The sequence below is a fragment of the Hermetia illucens genome, chromosome 4 (assembly GCF_905115235.1).
Source record: "Hermetia illucens chromosome 4, iHerIll2.2.curated.20191125, whole genome shotgun sequence".
Taxonomy (NCBI): Eukaryota; Metazoa; Arthropoda; class Insecta; order Diptera; family Stratiomyidae; genus Hermetia; species Hermetia illucens.
In genome coordinates this window covers 154690331-154707861 of record NC_051852.1, presented here as the reverse complement: position 1 = coordinate 154707861, position 17531 = coordinate 154690331, and the positions used below count along the sequence as shown (strand labels likewise).

Here is a 17531-nt window from a genome sequence, read left to right as displayed (position 1 = left end):
CTAGCTACGGCCAAACAGTCGCCCGAATGGTTGACGTCGAATCTGATTTTTAGAAATAAATTTTGATCACCTACAAGGTCCATTTCACACTTCCTCGCGATGTTAATAAGCAAAAGTACCGCCTTTGGGGGACGAAGAATCCATACGAGATCCACGAAAGGCCATTGCATGACCGAAAAGTGACTGTTTGGGAAAAAACCATTCTTTTTCAAAGAAAACGAAACAATCGATAGAAATCGATATCGGTGAATGTCGGCTCATTATGTCTGTCCACAAATGCGCGTAAAAAAGGTCTTGATGGTTACTGGTTTCAACAAGATGCTGCCCCACATCACACCGCAAATCAAACAATTCAGTTTCTACAACGAAAATTCACTGGACGTCTGGTGTCAAAAACAGGCCACATTTACTACCCAGATCTCCAGATATGACTCCTTAGCACTTCTCTTTGTGGGGTTATTTAAAAAGCAGAATGTACGTCAACAAACCTCAAAACATTGGAGAGCTCAAAGCAAACATTCGTGCAGAAATCACTGCTATACCACCCGAGATGCTCAAAAATATAATAGGAAACGCAGCAAAAAGATTACACTTTGGTTTGGCCAATAAAGGCGGCCATTTGATCGTCCATATAAATTGTAAAGGACCAAATTTAATAAAAATACCTCGAAAATAGAGATCAGTTTTTACAGTTATTCCATGTTTTTATACCGACATAAAAGATTACGCACCCTGCATCGACCAGGACTACTCCATTCAATTGAAACCATTAAATCAGATTGGCCGCCGTAGAAACTACAAAAATCTCCTTATAATTTGATTGTACCCAACCCCTTATTTCGAAACATCCCATCAAATTATCCTCATTTGTTTCAATTTACTAAACATAAAACTTACCAATTTGTTCTATTTGCAATTGTTTGCCTGTAAAATGTGCCCGTAGCTGATGCAAATAAGTCATGACAGCCAACTTATCGGGAACGGCAAGCAAATTCATATCACGGGGTTCAATTACTCGGGGTATGCCTAATGATTCTGCAGCATCGAATGCCATTCGACAATTTCCGACTACGTCATGTGGCGATAATTTTGTCATATCACTGCAAGTTTTAATGGAAAATATATTTAACATGAATATGTAGGAATCCATAAAACATACATTAAACTCGGTTCAAAATGATGAATGATTGCACAGAATGCCATTCCATTACGCCAGCTTGTCGTCAAGTTGGTGACTTTTATGTTGGGATAGTCCCTTGTCACTTCCTTGCACCATTCGAGTAAATCTTGGCCAGGAGTTCGTTCTTTCAGATTTATTTTCTCAATAGGTTTCGGCTTCTTATTGTCCACATCATAACTCTTCTTTAAATTTAAGGGCTGCAATTCAGGACGTACTTTTTCTCTATTCTGCACAATTTCTGGCGGTGCTGCCGGAGGCGTTGTTATTATTTCAACTTGTTTTGGGGGCTCCACTGTTGGATGCGTATTAGTTTGAGTCTTTTCTTCTTGTTTCGTTGTCTCCACGTGAGCGGTTTGGTTGATTTTAGCTTCTTTAATATCGGCCATTTGTGGTTCTATTATGGCTTTTGCTTTTGGTATGACATCCACTATTTTGGGAACTGTGTCTATTTCTTCGGGAGGCGATATTATGTTAGGCTTTTTCTCAATCTCTTCAAACGTTGAATGCGTCGAGGAAGATGTTGTAGTTGAAGACAGTACTTCTGCTGAGTGTTGTTTAGGAACTTCCCTAGAACTGACTGATTCCAGCGTTGGTGTAGACTGAGGTAGGTCCATTTCTGGATGATCATATTCCATTTCGAAGTAGAGATGATTGTTCTCAGCCAATGGAGTTGGATCTTCTGATAGAGAAGGAACTGAAAGCAAAGGTGATAATTTTATTTGTTTAGGAATTAAATGTTTTGTTTTTTAGGAATAAAAAAATCAAATTTTATTTACCACTCATTGGCGTTGCCAAATCAGCACCATCATTCAAGCTTGATGTTAACATCTCCAACTGCTGTGTAAAATCTAAAACGTGCTCCGAAATATCACCGGAACTTTCTAAATCAGGAATATCCTCGAGATCATCTAGAGGTGCTACATCACAATTATTATTGACTGACATAAGGGATACAACGCTTTGCATGTCTTCATCACTAGAAGAAAAACGGGAAGGGGTCATTCAGATTTTCAAGCAAGCCCTATGAATTTCAAATAACTTACGTTGCTTTTCCTTCTCGCAAAAACACACAACTAATTGTTAGTTCTAAATCCGCAGATTTTATCTTTCGTGAGATTGGTTTCAATGAAAGCATGAAACTCTGTTGCGTAGGTTCAATACTTGCATATTTTCTCATGTTTATGCTTGCTGAGGCTAGGACACGTTTTTTCCCCATAAGTGATATCTGAAATGAAAGAAATGGGAATTTCAGTACTCTATTGTATATCTACTTTAGTATGGTAGCCAAAAATAGTTAAAACAAGTCGGTAAGCCGGAAACTGGATGCTTGGACCTTTCCAACAAATGTCAAAACTAACTAAAATTAAAACTTCGGAAAGTACCCACCGAGACCTTCCATGCGATACCCCACATGACTATATTTGATGAAAAAAAAAATATATTTGGACCCCTCCGTAAATTCGATGTAACTCACTGTAGACGTGAGCGTTCACAGTTCAAAACTTTTCACGAAATTTAGTGTGAATCGGTGCAACCGTCTCCGAGAAAAATGCATGTGATGGGCAGTCAGACAGACACAAACAGTCCATCACGCAATTAAAGATCAGGTGCGTGTTATTAGAGCTGCATATCTTGGAAGTACGAGCGGGATTAAAAAAAAGTAGTCAAGATAAAAAACAGAGAGAAACTGAATCACTCCAGTCAACGCCAAGAGCGCTCCTTTCTAGGGGCAGTCCCTTCACTATTATGGGTGCAGCATCACAGCGTATACTGGGCACAAAGGAAACCGGAGCTCCGTAAAAGACTAAAAGAATCTAATGGGGAAACGGAAAAACGCCTCAACGGAAACCGGAGCTCCGTAAAAGACTAAGAGACTCTAATGGGGAACCGGAAAACGCCTCTACGGTAAATAAGTAAGCAATCACACGAAAGGCTACTAGCCCCTACCGCAAAAGATTGTAAATGCATTTAAGGTTCCATTTGGACTAAGGTGGAAAAGAAGAAAAAGGCATGAAAGAGAAACCGGTCCGATTCGCTAACAATAACGAAAAAAACTGAACTTACGTACGCTGATATTCTGCGCAAGGTTAAAACACACACCTCGTTGCTAGAATTAGGTAAAGTGTGAACCGCATAAGGCGAACACAGAAGGGCTACTCATTGCTGGAATTTAAACCAACCGAAAACAAGTCAGAAGACCTTCAGAAAAAAATTGAATCGTCACTGGGTGAGACAACAGAAGTGAAGCTAAGTAAAAATCGCGTTGTTATTGAATATAAGGTCTGCAAAGAAAAACCCAATCGTCTGTTCTGCAGCCAAATAAATGACATTGACAGCGCTCAAGCGCCCATATCACAGGCAGCAGCACATGTCCGGTGTTTAGGAAGGCGATCAACACTATCCACAAATGAGGTTCCTACAGCTAAACCTGAACCATTGCGAAGCGGCTCAAAACCTGCTCTCCCAAAGGTATTGGAAAACAAAATCGACGTTGCTATTGTATGCGAGCAATACAAAAATCACAGTAAAGTTTGGGTCGCGGATAAGAGCGGAAAAGCAGCGATATAAACATACGGAAATCGAGCCATAGAAGGAATCACGAAGATTCTCGAAAGTGGCTTCACTAGAGCAAAAATAGGCGGAATATCTGTTTACAGCTGTTATGCAGCACCAAGCCTTACGAGATAGGAATTCCATTCTTTAGTGGAGAGGCTAGCAATGGATGCAAACGACTATAGCCTTAAGATAGTGGCTGGTGATTTCAACGCATGGGCTGAAAAATGGGGCAACTGAGAAACGAACGAAAGAGGACGTATATTACTCGGATCTTGTTCTCATTTGAATCTTGTAGTTGCTAACACTGGATGCGTGAATACTTTCCGAAAAAGAGAAATGAGGTCCGTGATAGATGTCACATTTGTTAGTGATGTTTTAGCTAAGATTCTCCAGTGGTACGTCAGTGAAGAATATACACATAGCGATCATCAGGCCATCATTTTTGAAATCAGACATGGTACCCGAAGGAAATGGTCCCAGATGACAGCTCAAAGGTGGGCAGCTAATAGATTTGACGAGGAGATTTTCAAAGAAGTTCTGCAGCAAAATACAGCGCTTGAAGAAAGCTTTACAGACCGGCGAAAAGTTACTGCGAGCATGTGACGCTCCTAGGCCGAGGTGTGTAGTATCCCAGAAGTGTGTTCCGAACTTTTGGTGGAACTCTGAAATCGGAGAATGCCGCAAAGCCTACCTCAAAGCCAGAAGACGCAGTCAGCTACATGAAGAATACAAAAGCGCTCGGAACAACTATGTAAGGAAGCTGACACGGACCCTTGGGGTGGCACCTATAAGTCAATAATATCGAAAGGCAAACACTCCCCACCAATTTCTTACTCTACTCTGATTAATGGAATAGCAAGGGATCTTTCCCACTGTTGAGATAGACACCGCCGAAGTTCCCATGGTAAGTGAAAAGGATGTCCTCAAAATTGCGGAAAAAAATGTTTGAAATAAAGCGCCTGGCTTGGATAGCATACCTAATAAAGCTCTCAAGGCAACCGTGAAAATAGTGCCAAATATGTTTGCTGAGGCGATCACTACATGCCTTAAAGAAATTAATACTAGTCCCGAAGCCAAACAAACCTTTGAGTGAAGTTTCGTCCTACAGGCCGATATGGCTTCCAAATAATACTGGCAAACTATTCGAACGAATGAACAGATTACTTCCAATTGCCGAAAAAAACGGCGGTTTCTCTGAGAATCAGTTCGGTTTCCGAAAGAGCAGGTCGGTAACGAATAAAGCTAGGACCCCACTCGACGAGGAAAAATGTTATGCAGTGATCACTGCCGTAACACCGGTGGCTTGATACACTGGATGAGGATTTAAAAGCCTAGAGATTGCACCCAGATCAGGCATTCGATAGAACTAAATCGCGAAACCGATCACGACGAACCGACCCCGCTTCTCAGTGGGACAAAGGCTGAAGAAAAAGAAGAAGAAGAAAGTAAATGCAGTGAGCAGAGAAGGGCTACTGGAAATTTGCAATGGGATATGAGAAAACAAAACTTCTGGCTCAGAAAACAAACATGATAAGGTCTTCAAGCTCACGGTAAAGACAAAATTAATTATGGGCTTAACTACTAACTAACACCAAACCGGACCAACTGGAACGAAATCCGGAGCTCGTTGGTGATGACAGGTATCTGCAGTTTTGCTTTTGCCGACTGCTATCCGGAGGGGTTAGGACCGCTTGCGATCGAAAGATTGTTAGATGGGAGTGTTATAGATTAGATCAAATATATGGGAAAGGTTGGGTAATATCTGAGAACGTAAAATGTGTGGCTGCCAGAGAAAGCTCTACCGTGGACTACGGCCTTGAGACGGACTTCCTCCGGAAGGGGTCTGGCAGCTTGAATAAGTTTCTCTTCTTGTGGAACGTTGTTTCCAGTCAGGGCTGTATTCTTCTACTCCTTCTTCAATGGCGCGACAGGCCAAATCAGCCCTTGGCCTTCAGGATAGATTTCCAATCAACCCGTTGGGGAGTGGCGACCCAACGTACTGGAGTAGGGCGATCAGACCTGAGTCTGTAATAGGACTCGTCTGAAGGGGCCTTTGCTATGAAGCCCCTTTGGAGGTAATCTGGGACTATGGAAACCGAGATGATTCTATGGGAGCATATGTTCCAGGCGAATTTTTGTAAGATATGCTCCCGGTCTGGTAATTTGTTGGTTTGTGGTTGTTGCTACGCCTATGGCGGGGACTGAGCTCCTTGTGGATTCAAGCGTACAGTTCCGCTGTAGAGCTCGGGTGCCATACCCTTACTTGCGGAAGAGGTGTCAGATAGGCATCGCATGATGAGCCTGTATTCAGTATAAACGAGTACCAGTGCTAGTCATGGCTTGACTCTGATTGTGGCCTGCAAATCAATCCGCGTCTGGAGGGGGCCGTATGCCGTATGTAGGCATAATGCCTACATCTCAGATTCTCACGTCAAACTTCCAAAAAGTTCATGCCGACCATTACCCAGAGAAAAGATGACTTTGGTACGATACAATATACATAGTATAGCCATAAGTTCTGTCAATCGATGCGTATAGCGAGAAATGTTAGGCTGCCGAAACTGGTAACACTGCGCACGGAGAGTACCTAACCATAGCCCACTTCCGTCAGACTTTCAGTTTCTGAAGGCCAGTAGCGCGGGAAAGCCAACACGATGAACTTCGCCAACTACGAAAAAAGAATGGCGATTATTGTGTTGCACCAAAAGATTTATAGTTTGTTAAAAAAGCTAGCGGTGAACGAACGATTCGTTTTTAGGACATTAGCTCGATACCGCGAAACAGCTGATGTGGTTGACAGGCCGCGGGAGAGGCGCCCGCGCACCATTCGCCGCCTGAATGTCCTGCATGCTGTGCGTGAGCGTGTTCGTCGCAATCATCTCCGCAAGCAGAAACAAATGTCGGAGAAAATGGGCGTTTCAACTCGAAGTATGAATCTCATTTTACGAGAAGATTTCGGTCTTGGTGCGTACCGTATGTTAACGCCAAACCTGAAGGAAATATGCCGAACTCGGTTTGCTGCTCTTCTGCAACGATTTCCCGGTAAAAAATATCGCGAGATTCTATTTTCTGAGGAAAAAATTTTTATCACCGAGGAAAAATTCAAGCGATAAAATGATCGAGTATATGCTCACCATTGTTATGAAGCCAAAGAAAATGCTCCGCGAGTTCAACGTCATCATCATCCGACTTCAGTCACGGTATGGTGGGGCGTCTCATATCACATAGAAACTGATATTCATTTCTGCGAGGCCGGCGTCAAAACCAATGCGAGCGGGTACGAAAAGATGTTAAAGGATGTAGTCGAGCTACTGAGTGAATCTCTATTCGCTGGAAAGCCGCGGTGCTTTCAGCAGGACTCAGCTCCCTCTCAGAAAGCCAAGATAATTCGGCAGTTGCTAGCGGCGCATGCTCCAGACTTCATAACCCCGGATGAATGGGCCTCAGGAAGCCCAGATTTGAATTCTGCAGATTACATCCTGTGGGCTAAGTTACAGGAGACTGCCTGCGATCGAACTTAGCTGCTAGCGAGGGCCATTTTGAATAAACTAAACTCCCAGTCGTACAACTCATCATTGACATTATCCTTCAGTACCACAAGGTCTTGCATGTCATCTGACATTCACAAGATTAACAAAAATTAATTCTAATTTTACAAAAGTTTGTTGCAGTCAATTTGATTAAATTTCTTGGATGGATTACAAAAAGTTTAAATGCCATGACTTGGGAGTGTGGGCTCTATAGAAATTGTCCACATCATCTATTTGGAGCCTTAAAATCCTTAGGTACCAGTCGTTTCTTCGGAAGGTGTGATTGGTTAGCCAAGGAAAGGTTTACTTTATGCAAATTGCTTTATGGTTCTCTGGACAATGTAAAGAACGTGTTAATATTTTTCAAAGAGCTACTTGCCAATTACAAGGGTAAAAACAGGGATTTAATGAAGTTTCCACTTTGTCTTTCCCGTCAATGTTGCGGTCTTTTCGTAAACATCCACCCTCATATTAGGTAAAACCTCGCCGGAAGCCCTACTACATTAATCCCGCATATTGATTTTCATTAGTTTAATCCATTCACATCGAACAAACTCACTCATTCGTTCCCTGTTTCCCTTTTCCAAATATACTTTCGGATGCAATGTGGGTGGGTCTTTCTCATAGATACATGTAATATGTGTACCAAGATACATTTGTTTCCTGTCTGTAGGTGAAGGAAACAGGTTTCTCAGTTCCTTTCAAGTAAGTGAGAATGTGTTTTGTATAAAAATTTCATTATCCAGCGCATCATCATCTCAGTTTCCGTCTTCGTCAGTAGCGCTATATTTTACATCCTTCATCGACACGTTGCATACAATACATCTATAGATATGCAAGAGAAGTTTACATCATGATAGTGAAGTACCTGTGGGAAGTGTTACCAGTGACGGATTGTAAGGGAGGCAATGAATTTAAAATCTGTCAGTACCAAGCGCTTCAGGGGTAGTTTCTCTACAATCTTACTATCAAGGATGTCCTTTCAAAGCAAGACATTCGGTTTGGTACGTCCGTAAATGCTTTAAAAGCAAGGGGAAGCGGGAGGAACTTACAGAGATTGTAGCCAAATGCAGCAACCAAATTATTCGATATCCTTTTAGTCTTCTGGCCCAAAGGACTTGGAGCTGAAATTTAAACGCAGGAGTGTAGAAAGCTTTCTTATGTGAGGGAACTTTTCCTTCCCAACATTCTAATCATCCCAAATTTTGATTGCTTCCAACTATCGATTCCGTATCTTTTTGTGGAAAATTTTCCTAGCAGAATACCTGATCCGGTAACTCTCTATTTCCGTCTCCTTACCTGCGTCCGGAAGCTGTGCATTGCATACAGAGTGGCCACTTACCGTAAATTGAATTGCATTCTACCATTCTTGGTGGCATAAATGTTTTTTGCCCGCATTTTCCTTCCAGCCATTCTGCTTGCTCTCCTACTATGTATCTCATTACACGTTTACGGTTTTGCTTGTCGAGCTTTCTACGGTTCATCTTACATTTTATCCTTGCGCTTTGCCCGTAAATGGGATTTATGGGGGCTTGGTGGAATATTTCATGGAATTTTATCTAAATAGTGTTGAAAACCCTTTGCCATGAACGTAATTAGTTTATTTCATGAATGAATGTTGTTTACAAGGGGGTAGAAAGCAGGCAGTGGAAAATGTGTTCATCCAGCTTTACTGAATGCTTAATTGTGTTGGAAACTTTTATGCGGAATTTAATTTGGGAAATTAATTGTAGCAATAAGAGCGTCTCTTTGACGTGGTGTTTGAAGGAAATTTTCATTATTCTCTGAAAAGCTTTAATTGCAAAAAATTAGGGCACGCTGGAATGCTGTAACCGAAATATACTTTTATTTATATTTCAAGGGGCAAGGATAAGGGTAGAACTTTTTAAGGCTATGTGTAAAACAAAACCTTATTCTTCTTCTCTTTCTTCAGCCTTTGTCCCGTTCACAAGCGGGGTCGGCTCGTCGTCGTTGTTTCGGCCTGCCTTTTGGTCGTTTACCATCGACTTTGATATTCAGATCAATCTTGGCAAGTGAATTCTCGTTAGCACGAATTGCGTGATCATACCATCGAAGGTGCCTCTCTCGCAATTTTTTCACGATCGGTCCAACCCCCATATCGATCATGGATATCCTCGTTTCGGATGTAATCAAAACGTGTGACGCCACTAGTCCAACGCAACATCTTCGTCTCCATTACCACAAGACGCCGTTCATTGTCTTTTATAGTCGGCCAACACTCAGAACCATAGAGACCGACAGGACGGACGACATTGTGGTAAATTTTAGATTTGAGACGTTCGTTGATACGTCGATTACAAAAAACACCAGTTGTGGAACGTCACTTCATCTAGGTTGCGCTAATGCGTGAAGCAATTTCATAACGCAGTTCTCCATTAGCTGATAGCGTTGACCCGAGATATTTAAATCCCTCAGTTCTGGGCAGATCACTGCCGCTGACAGTGATTGTGCCTGTTTCATGGGGACCGGTCGTCAAAAATTCAGTTTTGTTTAGATTCAATCTGAGACCGTGTTGCATGAGGCGATCATTCCATTTTTGGACACCCACTAGGGGGCCAACCGCAAATAACCGGGCCGAGAACAGATCCCCCAGGAATTCTCCTGGAGCATATGCTCTCCGAGAGCCATCCCGGTTTTCATGGTGCCAGATAACCTCCGGTGAGGCTTCGTGGCAAGAGCCACTTCAGATAAGTCCCTTGCAGACTCGGGTCTGATCGCCCTCCTCGAGTACGTGGGGACGGCACTCCCCAACGGGTTAACTGGAATCAACCCGAAGCGGAGAACCGGAACGAAACCTTTCACCAGTTAACTATCGCTCTGCGTACAATATAACATAAAGGACATCACAAGACAACACTAACACCAAACACGCAAGATTGGTGGCTATCCACCACGGTCATTATGACCATTTGCCCATCATACTGAAGGCGAAGCAGCGTCGAGGAGCTCCCTCCTTCGTCGGAAGACAGCACGCGCAAATTCATTAGCGCATTTCAGTGTCTCACTGCTAGCAAGGCACTGGCTAACATCGTAGATGCCGTTCATTACGTGAACGCCCACCTCGTCTAGATTACGGATGTCACGGTACGTTGGACAGAGACAGAGGACAGGTTCAAAACTAACTAAGTCCGTTTGCAGCAAAGGTACGCATCTCCTGATCCTGTAGGCCGTGGCACGACGGACTACCTCTAGATCAAGAGGAAGAACACCCAACAAGACCTGCATGGCGTCGGTCGAGACCGTACGCAGGTGCGCGCCCAAAGGCATGCGTTTCGCGATCGTGGCTCCCAAGTATGCCACTTTCTGCCGGTTTTTCAAAGCTACTCCATTGATCTTAACGTATGGCGGACAACGTAGGATGCCTTTCAGCCTCATCGCGACCGTTTTTTCCGTTGAGATCGCGACACAGACTTTAAGAGACCACGCGCTAACGATGCGCATGTATTGAGTAGCCTGTTGGTCGAGCTCAAGGTGAGTGTTCCCCTCAACAAGAATGAGGAGATCGTCCGCGTAAGCAACACACTCAACAACGACAGAAAGCTCACCCAGCTGCTCGTCCATCATCAGGTTCCATATAAATGGACCCGCGAAGGATCCCTGCGGGCAGCCGCATTCCACATTCATCCACACACGCTCATTGACACTTTGGACAAATCCTTTTCTATCATGGAAGTAGCTCTTCCACAGAGCTAATTCCTGACAGGCACACTCACAAATTTTTCGCACCACACATGACCAACTTAGGTAATCAAATGCGCCTTTGAAATCTACAAAGATTCCAAGGACGTATTTCCTAGGACAACGAACAACAAAGTTCTTCACATGCATTAAGGCGTCGTCGGTGGACCCACCAGTACGGAAGCTTCACTGCCAGCCAGTCGCTGGACCATAATCCTCTCCAGGACCTTCCGGGAGAAGAAATATCGCCCTGTACGACCGAGGACTCTTCTTATCCTTCTCTCGCGACTTCAGGAGCACAACCACACTTGCCGCCTTCAGTTGCGCTGACTGGTGGAACTGCTCCAAATGTCGGCAATGATTGTGGAAGTGGAGGATGAGCAAATTCTTCAGTTGAAATCTGCTTGAAGTATTCTCGCCATCTATCCGTTGCGGCTCGACTGTTGGTAAGTAAAGTACCGTTCTTGTCATTAACGCAACAGAAGTGTTCGATATCCTGTGTACGTTCATTACGGTTTTTAGCAAGTCGATACAGGTCTCTCTCGCCATCTTGAGTGTCCAGTATATCGTAAAGATTTTTGTAATGGCTCGCTCGGGTGACAGCGATCTCTTTCTTTGCTTCTCGATTTTCATTCTTATAAATTTGCCAATTGGCCAGCGTTTTATTGTCGAGAAATTTGTAGTAGAGGCGTTTCTTTTCACGGACTTTCATTTCAACATCGTCATTCCAAAGCCAAGTATCTCGGTAGATGTACCCGCTTACCCGGGTTGGTGACCCCGAGGGATGCAGCGGTCGCTTTGTGAATCGTGTCTTTCAGTTGGTTCCACAATTCTTCCACATTCGTAATGGTTGGTAGTCGTGTGAGTGAGATCATTTCTTCTTTTTTCTCTCAAAATGACTTTGCAATCAGTGATAGTGGTAAAATGTTGGCGTCTTGAGAATATAGTCGATTTGCGTTTTACTGTTCCCACTATAAAATGTAGGAAAATGAGACAATCTTTTGATGAACCACGTATTCTTAAGTACAAGGTCTTGGGTGTTCGTTAAATCGATCATACGCTCGCCACCCTCATTGCGCACTTTGAACCCCTTCCCCCCGTGGCACCTGTTACCGTCTGCCTTTTCACCCACATGACCATTAAGGACGCCGGCAATAATGATATAGTCGTCAGCAGGCACGTGACAAGTCTTTTCATCGAGAAGTTGACAGAAGGCATCTTTCTCGGCATCAGCTCGACCTGTGGTGCGTACGCGGTGAAGAAGTGAATAGTGCGATCAGCTGATATAATGGTGAGCTTCATCAGTCGATCATCAAATCGTTCGACTTCTTTAATGGCATCACGGGAACCCTCTGAAATGGCAACGCCAACACCATATTGCGTGTGTGGGCTACCAAAATACAGAAGTTAGTAGCCATTTTTACCGCGTTTGCGTTTAATGTCGCAGCTTTTGGCATCAGACGATCGGGTTTCTTGCAGAGCACAGATATCAATGCGCCTTTTCCGAAGGGCTCTTGCGAGTTCCTCGGTCTTTCCAGTTAGGGTACCAACATTTAGCGTGCAGACACGTATTTGTTTTGTTCGTTGTGTGCGGACTAACTTGCTTACGTCCTGACGCCGTCCATGCGTCAAGAACCCTTGCCCATTTCTCGACAGGACCGGGGCCCGTCCTGCCGCGTCGACTGAGGTGGACGCCCTAGCATTTCTCCGAGGCCTGTGATTTAATCCGATCATCATGTTTGTAAGGACATTGTATGAATTTTCTTGGTCGGCCTGTCGCGGGACCTGTCACCAAGAGAGATCAGATAGGATTTAGCATAGTGGAATAACTCCAACTATACTCTATTTATATCTTTCCTTGATCTCAGCATTTCATTTTTGTTTTACTGAGGATAGTACAGAGTACGTTGCCTCAAACCCTCCTCCTTTAGCTGGGTTCGGGATTGCTGTAGGCGATACCTCGTTTGAAAGGGGAAGCGGTACACGTTCAGAAAATGCAAAAATTTCAACGATAAGACGTCGGAAATAGAAGATATCGTGGAAAATGCACGGCTGGGAAGCCTTGGAAAAAACGTGAAAAATTGAAAATTTCCACGACCCACGGGTCGTAAAAATGATGAAAAATTCGAATCAGTGGATTGCTGCGGGCGATACCTCATTCGAAAGAGGAAGCAGCACACGTTCAGGAAATGCAAGAATTTCCACGCTACGACGTTGAAAACAAAGGATATCGTGGAAAATGCACGGCTGGGAAACCTTAGGACAAACGTGGAAACTTGAAAATTTCCACGACCCACGGCCACCTGATTACCTTTGAAGACATCCAACCGGATCCAGTCAAAGTTTAAGCGATTTTGAACTTCCCGCTTCCAAAAACGGTTAAGGATCTCAGAAGGTTTTTGGACATGTTAAACTTCTATCGTCGTTTCTTGCCCAACACCGCCCATCAGATATCAATCTTTAACATCTTGTCTGGGTCGAAAACCAAAGACTCCCGTTTGATTGTGTGGTTCCCAGAGGCTGTCCAGACGTTTAAGACCACCAAGTAACAGCTGGTGGATGCGACAGTTTCCGCATTCCCTAAGCAAGGTGCACTCCTAGCCGTGTTCGGCGATTACTTGGCACGTACTTCGGAATTAAATACTTCCGATATTCCCATGGAGACAGGCCGTTCACATTATTCACGGACCATAAGCCACTCAATTTTGCTTTGAAGCAAAAGCCCGAAAAAGCGTAATTTCTCCAACCTCGGCAATTGAGATTTATCAACCAGTTCACTTCCGACATTCAACACGTGTTTGGAAAAGAAAGTGATTGCTGACGCTTTGTCAGGCGTTGCAGAGGGCAGAGGGACGATGCAGTTCTTCAGAGCTTGAGAACAAACTCCAAATATACATTCAGGGAGTTTCCTATCTTTGACTTAATATCCAGTATATACTGCGAATTGCGAGACCTCAAACAAGGGACCAAGGCCATATATTCTGGCCAATTTCCAAAAGGAAATATTTCACGCCGTTCGCGCACCCAGGTATTCGGACAACGAATCGGTTAGTCATCGCGAAGTGTTTCTGGCCATCCATGAGCAAGGACATTAATTCTTGGGTCAGACAGTGCATCGCATGTCAGAAGCGCAAAAACAACAAAGCATGTGAGGAAAGACATCATTGGCCCCTTACGAGACTCGCACGATTTCAAGTATTGCCTCGCAATCCTCGATAGGTTCACGCAGTGGCCTGAGGCGATACCTCTGAAAGACATTACTGCACGAGCTTGTGCAGAGGCCCCCTGACGAAAATGGATTCCATGCTTTGATAAGCCAATAATTAAAATCATCGACCAGGGAATGCAGTCTGAGTCCTCCATTTTTCACAGTTGGGCCCTCCTCGGCCTCCGGACTACCGCCTACCACCCGCAATTAAGTCAATCGCAAAGAGTTTTCCCCCAAGGAGCTTGTATACGGGGAGAATCTGAGACTCCCCAGCGACCCTATTCAACACTGCCGGTCTGTTGCGTCTGCTCAAGGACGCAATGCCCAAAGCCTGAAGTCGCCACCACCCGCCAACCACGCAAAATCCGTGACTGACGTGCCCAGAGATCTCCAATCCTGTACGCACGTCCTAATTAGGATGGACGCTCCTCAGAAGCCACTGCAGCCACCTTATGAGGATCCTTTCGAAATCATCGAGCTAGGTCGACATTATTATAGCCTCAACGTAGGGGGCACGGTTAAATGGGTCTCCTTGACTCGGCTAAAGCCTTTCGTCCAGAAAGAAAACGCGACCAGAACGAGAGGTGCGTGACGCGTCTGCTTTGACTTGCAGCAGCCGAGTTGATGGAGCTGTACGTGTGGTTCCTCGCTGAAATCCCCTTTGATTTCAGCTGAGGATGGAGTGTCGTGACGAAACGACAACTTGCGTATCGGACGCACGCGAATCTCTTAATCTTGGCGGCCATGACATAGAAAAACAATTTTTGACAACGAAAATTGCTTTTCGATGTCAGTTCGAGAGAAGACGAAGGACTCCTGACTAATAAATTTAAATAATGTCAATTGATCTAAATTAATAAAATTCAAAACAATTTACAATTAAAGTCTTTAATGTAAATTGAAAAAGTAATTTTATTTACAGTCCTGTACGTCTAGAACATCATCGACCCATATCCGCGACAAGTGCTGAAAAAACGGGGATATCAACCAGAGATGTACGAACTACCTTCATCCAGATCAAGCAGCCGACCATTGGTGTGAGATCCTAGGCTGCACTTTCATGAAGGTATACTAGCTTCGGAAAGTCCTAACCGAGACCTTTCATTTGATATCCCACATGACTATATTTGATGAAAAAAATTTACACCCCCTTTTGCATGTATGGGGACTCCCTCTTAAGAGGGTCATCCCGTGTGTTTTTTTGGCTTTTTTTAGAGATTTTTTGTGAAGAACTGGATAGAGATACAAATATGAATTTTTCACCATATGTTTATGGATATCTTGAGCGTGCATATAAATTTTTCCAGCCCGATCGCATAGTTAGTTTTTGAAGTGCAGAGCAACTTATACACCCATCTTCAAAAAAAAGTGTTTTTATGGCGCCACCAGAGAGCTAGAGGGCGCTATGATCATCTTAAAGAAAAAAGGTAAACGGCATTTTAATGTGCAGGCTTAACTACAGTCTGCAAACTAGGATTATTAAAAAATATTAAAAGCTAAATTTTTGGTGCCGTGTTCAACTTTTTTTTTGTCAATTTTGGTGTTTTTTTTATCCTAGTTTACGGACCGTAGAAATATGTTCTGAATAAGTCGTGTAAAATTTCAAAGAATTTCAATTGCAATTCAATTGCTCAGATCCGGCATACAGGATGACCCCCTTAAGTTCAATGTAGAATTATGTTACCCACTTTTCTGCCAAATTTGGTGTGAATCGCTACCACCGTCTCCGAGAAAAATGTGTGTGACGAACAGACAGACTGATGGACAGAGAGACAGTAAACCGATTTTAATAATGTGTGCAAAACAAAACCCTAAAAAGGACAATAAATTAGGAGAATATAACTGTGAAACCGTTGATAATTTTCCATATCTAGGGATGAAAATCACAGCAAATAACAGAGTCTATTTCAGCCTACAAAAACTATTCTATAATACTTAAAACATCCCACTATAAGCTCAAGGCTCTTACTGTGCAACACAGTGACCTTGTTTGTCCTCAAGTATTTCTAGGATTCCTCCTGAGACTTGGGTTCTTAGCAAGAAATATTGCGAACTCTTGGTCGCATTCGAGAGAAGAATCCTCCGAAGAATTGTTGGCCCCTATCTGAGGATAGACGATACCATGACTGGTTGTAGGCAAAATCCGCCCCAATAGGATGTGATGGGCGGATCTTTTTAATCCGTATGGGTGAGGATGATCCAACTCGGAAAGTCTATAAGGGCAATATCTACGGTGGGAAAAGAAGTCGAAGTAGATCCTGCCTAAGATAGAGCGATAGCGTAGGCTAGGACGCCAGACAGGTTTTATGAACATAGAATTAAGGGACTTCAGTGCAAAACCGAGATGTCCGTAAGTGCATACTATGTCAGGCCTGGACCGGTTACCGGTTTAGCGCTGTGGATGATGAAGCTTGGAATCTTCTGATATTATAGATTGAAGTTCCTATTGTCGAAAGTCAGTACAAATTCAGTTCCACTAGAGCAGGAATAACTTATCTAAAACGATATGCACAGAAAAGCCAGAAGTACATTCATAGCTAAAAAGCAGGAAGTCGTGGGATATCCAACCTAACAACCCGTGTAACTACTACATTCAAAAATTTTATAATCCCCTCATAATCGAAAGTAGTCGCTTATTTGTTCCTCGTAGTATCGACATAGTCATCCATTGTCCTTAATGTTGCACGTTCAATACATTTCAGTGCTTTGTTTGCTGAATCGATAGAACCTTGTATAAAACATGAAAGCGATTCCAGAAGCTTCTTGTTGGTTGGGTATTGTGTAAATGCCCAACGTGTGGAATGTTTCGTATTCACGCCTTTCTCCTGCTCCCCAAGCAAAACTTTCAGGAATCGTTACAGGTCAAATAAACAAGAAGGACGTAACATGCCTGGAACGGAAAACGAAAAGAAACCCTACAGAATATGGATCGGTTGTGAAGAGTGACATAACGCTTATCGTGGATAACACTCTTGTGTACAATACTAAATTTGCAAATTATATTGTTTCCTTTCAATTCACGACACCGTCCCGAAAGAGAATTTATCAATAGTCGTTGAAAGAGAATGATCGCTTATCATTATGCAAATTGTATGGTTGCTTGTCTGTCAGTCCGCAAAAAGCTGTATTATGCGCATATTTAAACGAGAGAAACGTTGCTAGCCATCAATTAGAATGGGTACATGTGCAGACAGTCACATATCTAAATAATAACTAAATTATCCACGTTTTTACTTTAGAGACCAATCACTATCGTTTCAAACTATGTACGTCCTTCAATAACACGGAATAGTGAACGCTAATCCTAACACTTCGAACTCTCCAGTTTAGATTTCAAAGCAAAACCGCACTCAGACCA

General features: G+C 43.3%; 1 protein-coding gene across 2 annotated transcripts in view; it reads right to left on the bottom strand.

The window, feature by feature from the left end:
• Positions 1 to 17531, bottom strand: part of LOC119654564 (EH domain-binding protein 1) — a 153792-nt gene that overhangs the window by 20063 nt on the left and 116198 nt on the right. For both annotated transcript variants that reach the window (XM_038060012.1, XM_038060013.1), the window contains exons 3-6: positions 2224 to 2405; positions 1957 to 2156; positions 1160 to 1874; positions 898 to 1100 (exon numbers count right to left, since the gene is read on the bottom strand). In XM_038060012.1, the coding sequence (XP_037915940.1) occupies positions 898 to 1100; positions 1160 to 1874; positions 1957 to 2156; positions 2224 to 2405 (1300 nt within the window). The remainder of the gene's footprint in view (positions 1 to 897; positions 1101 to 1159; positions 1875 to 1956; positions 2157 to 2223; positions 2406 to 17531) is intronic.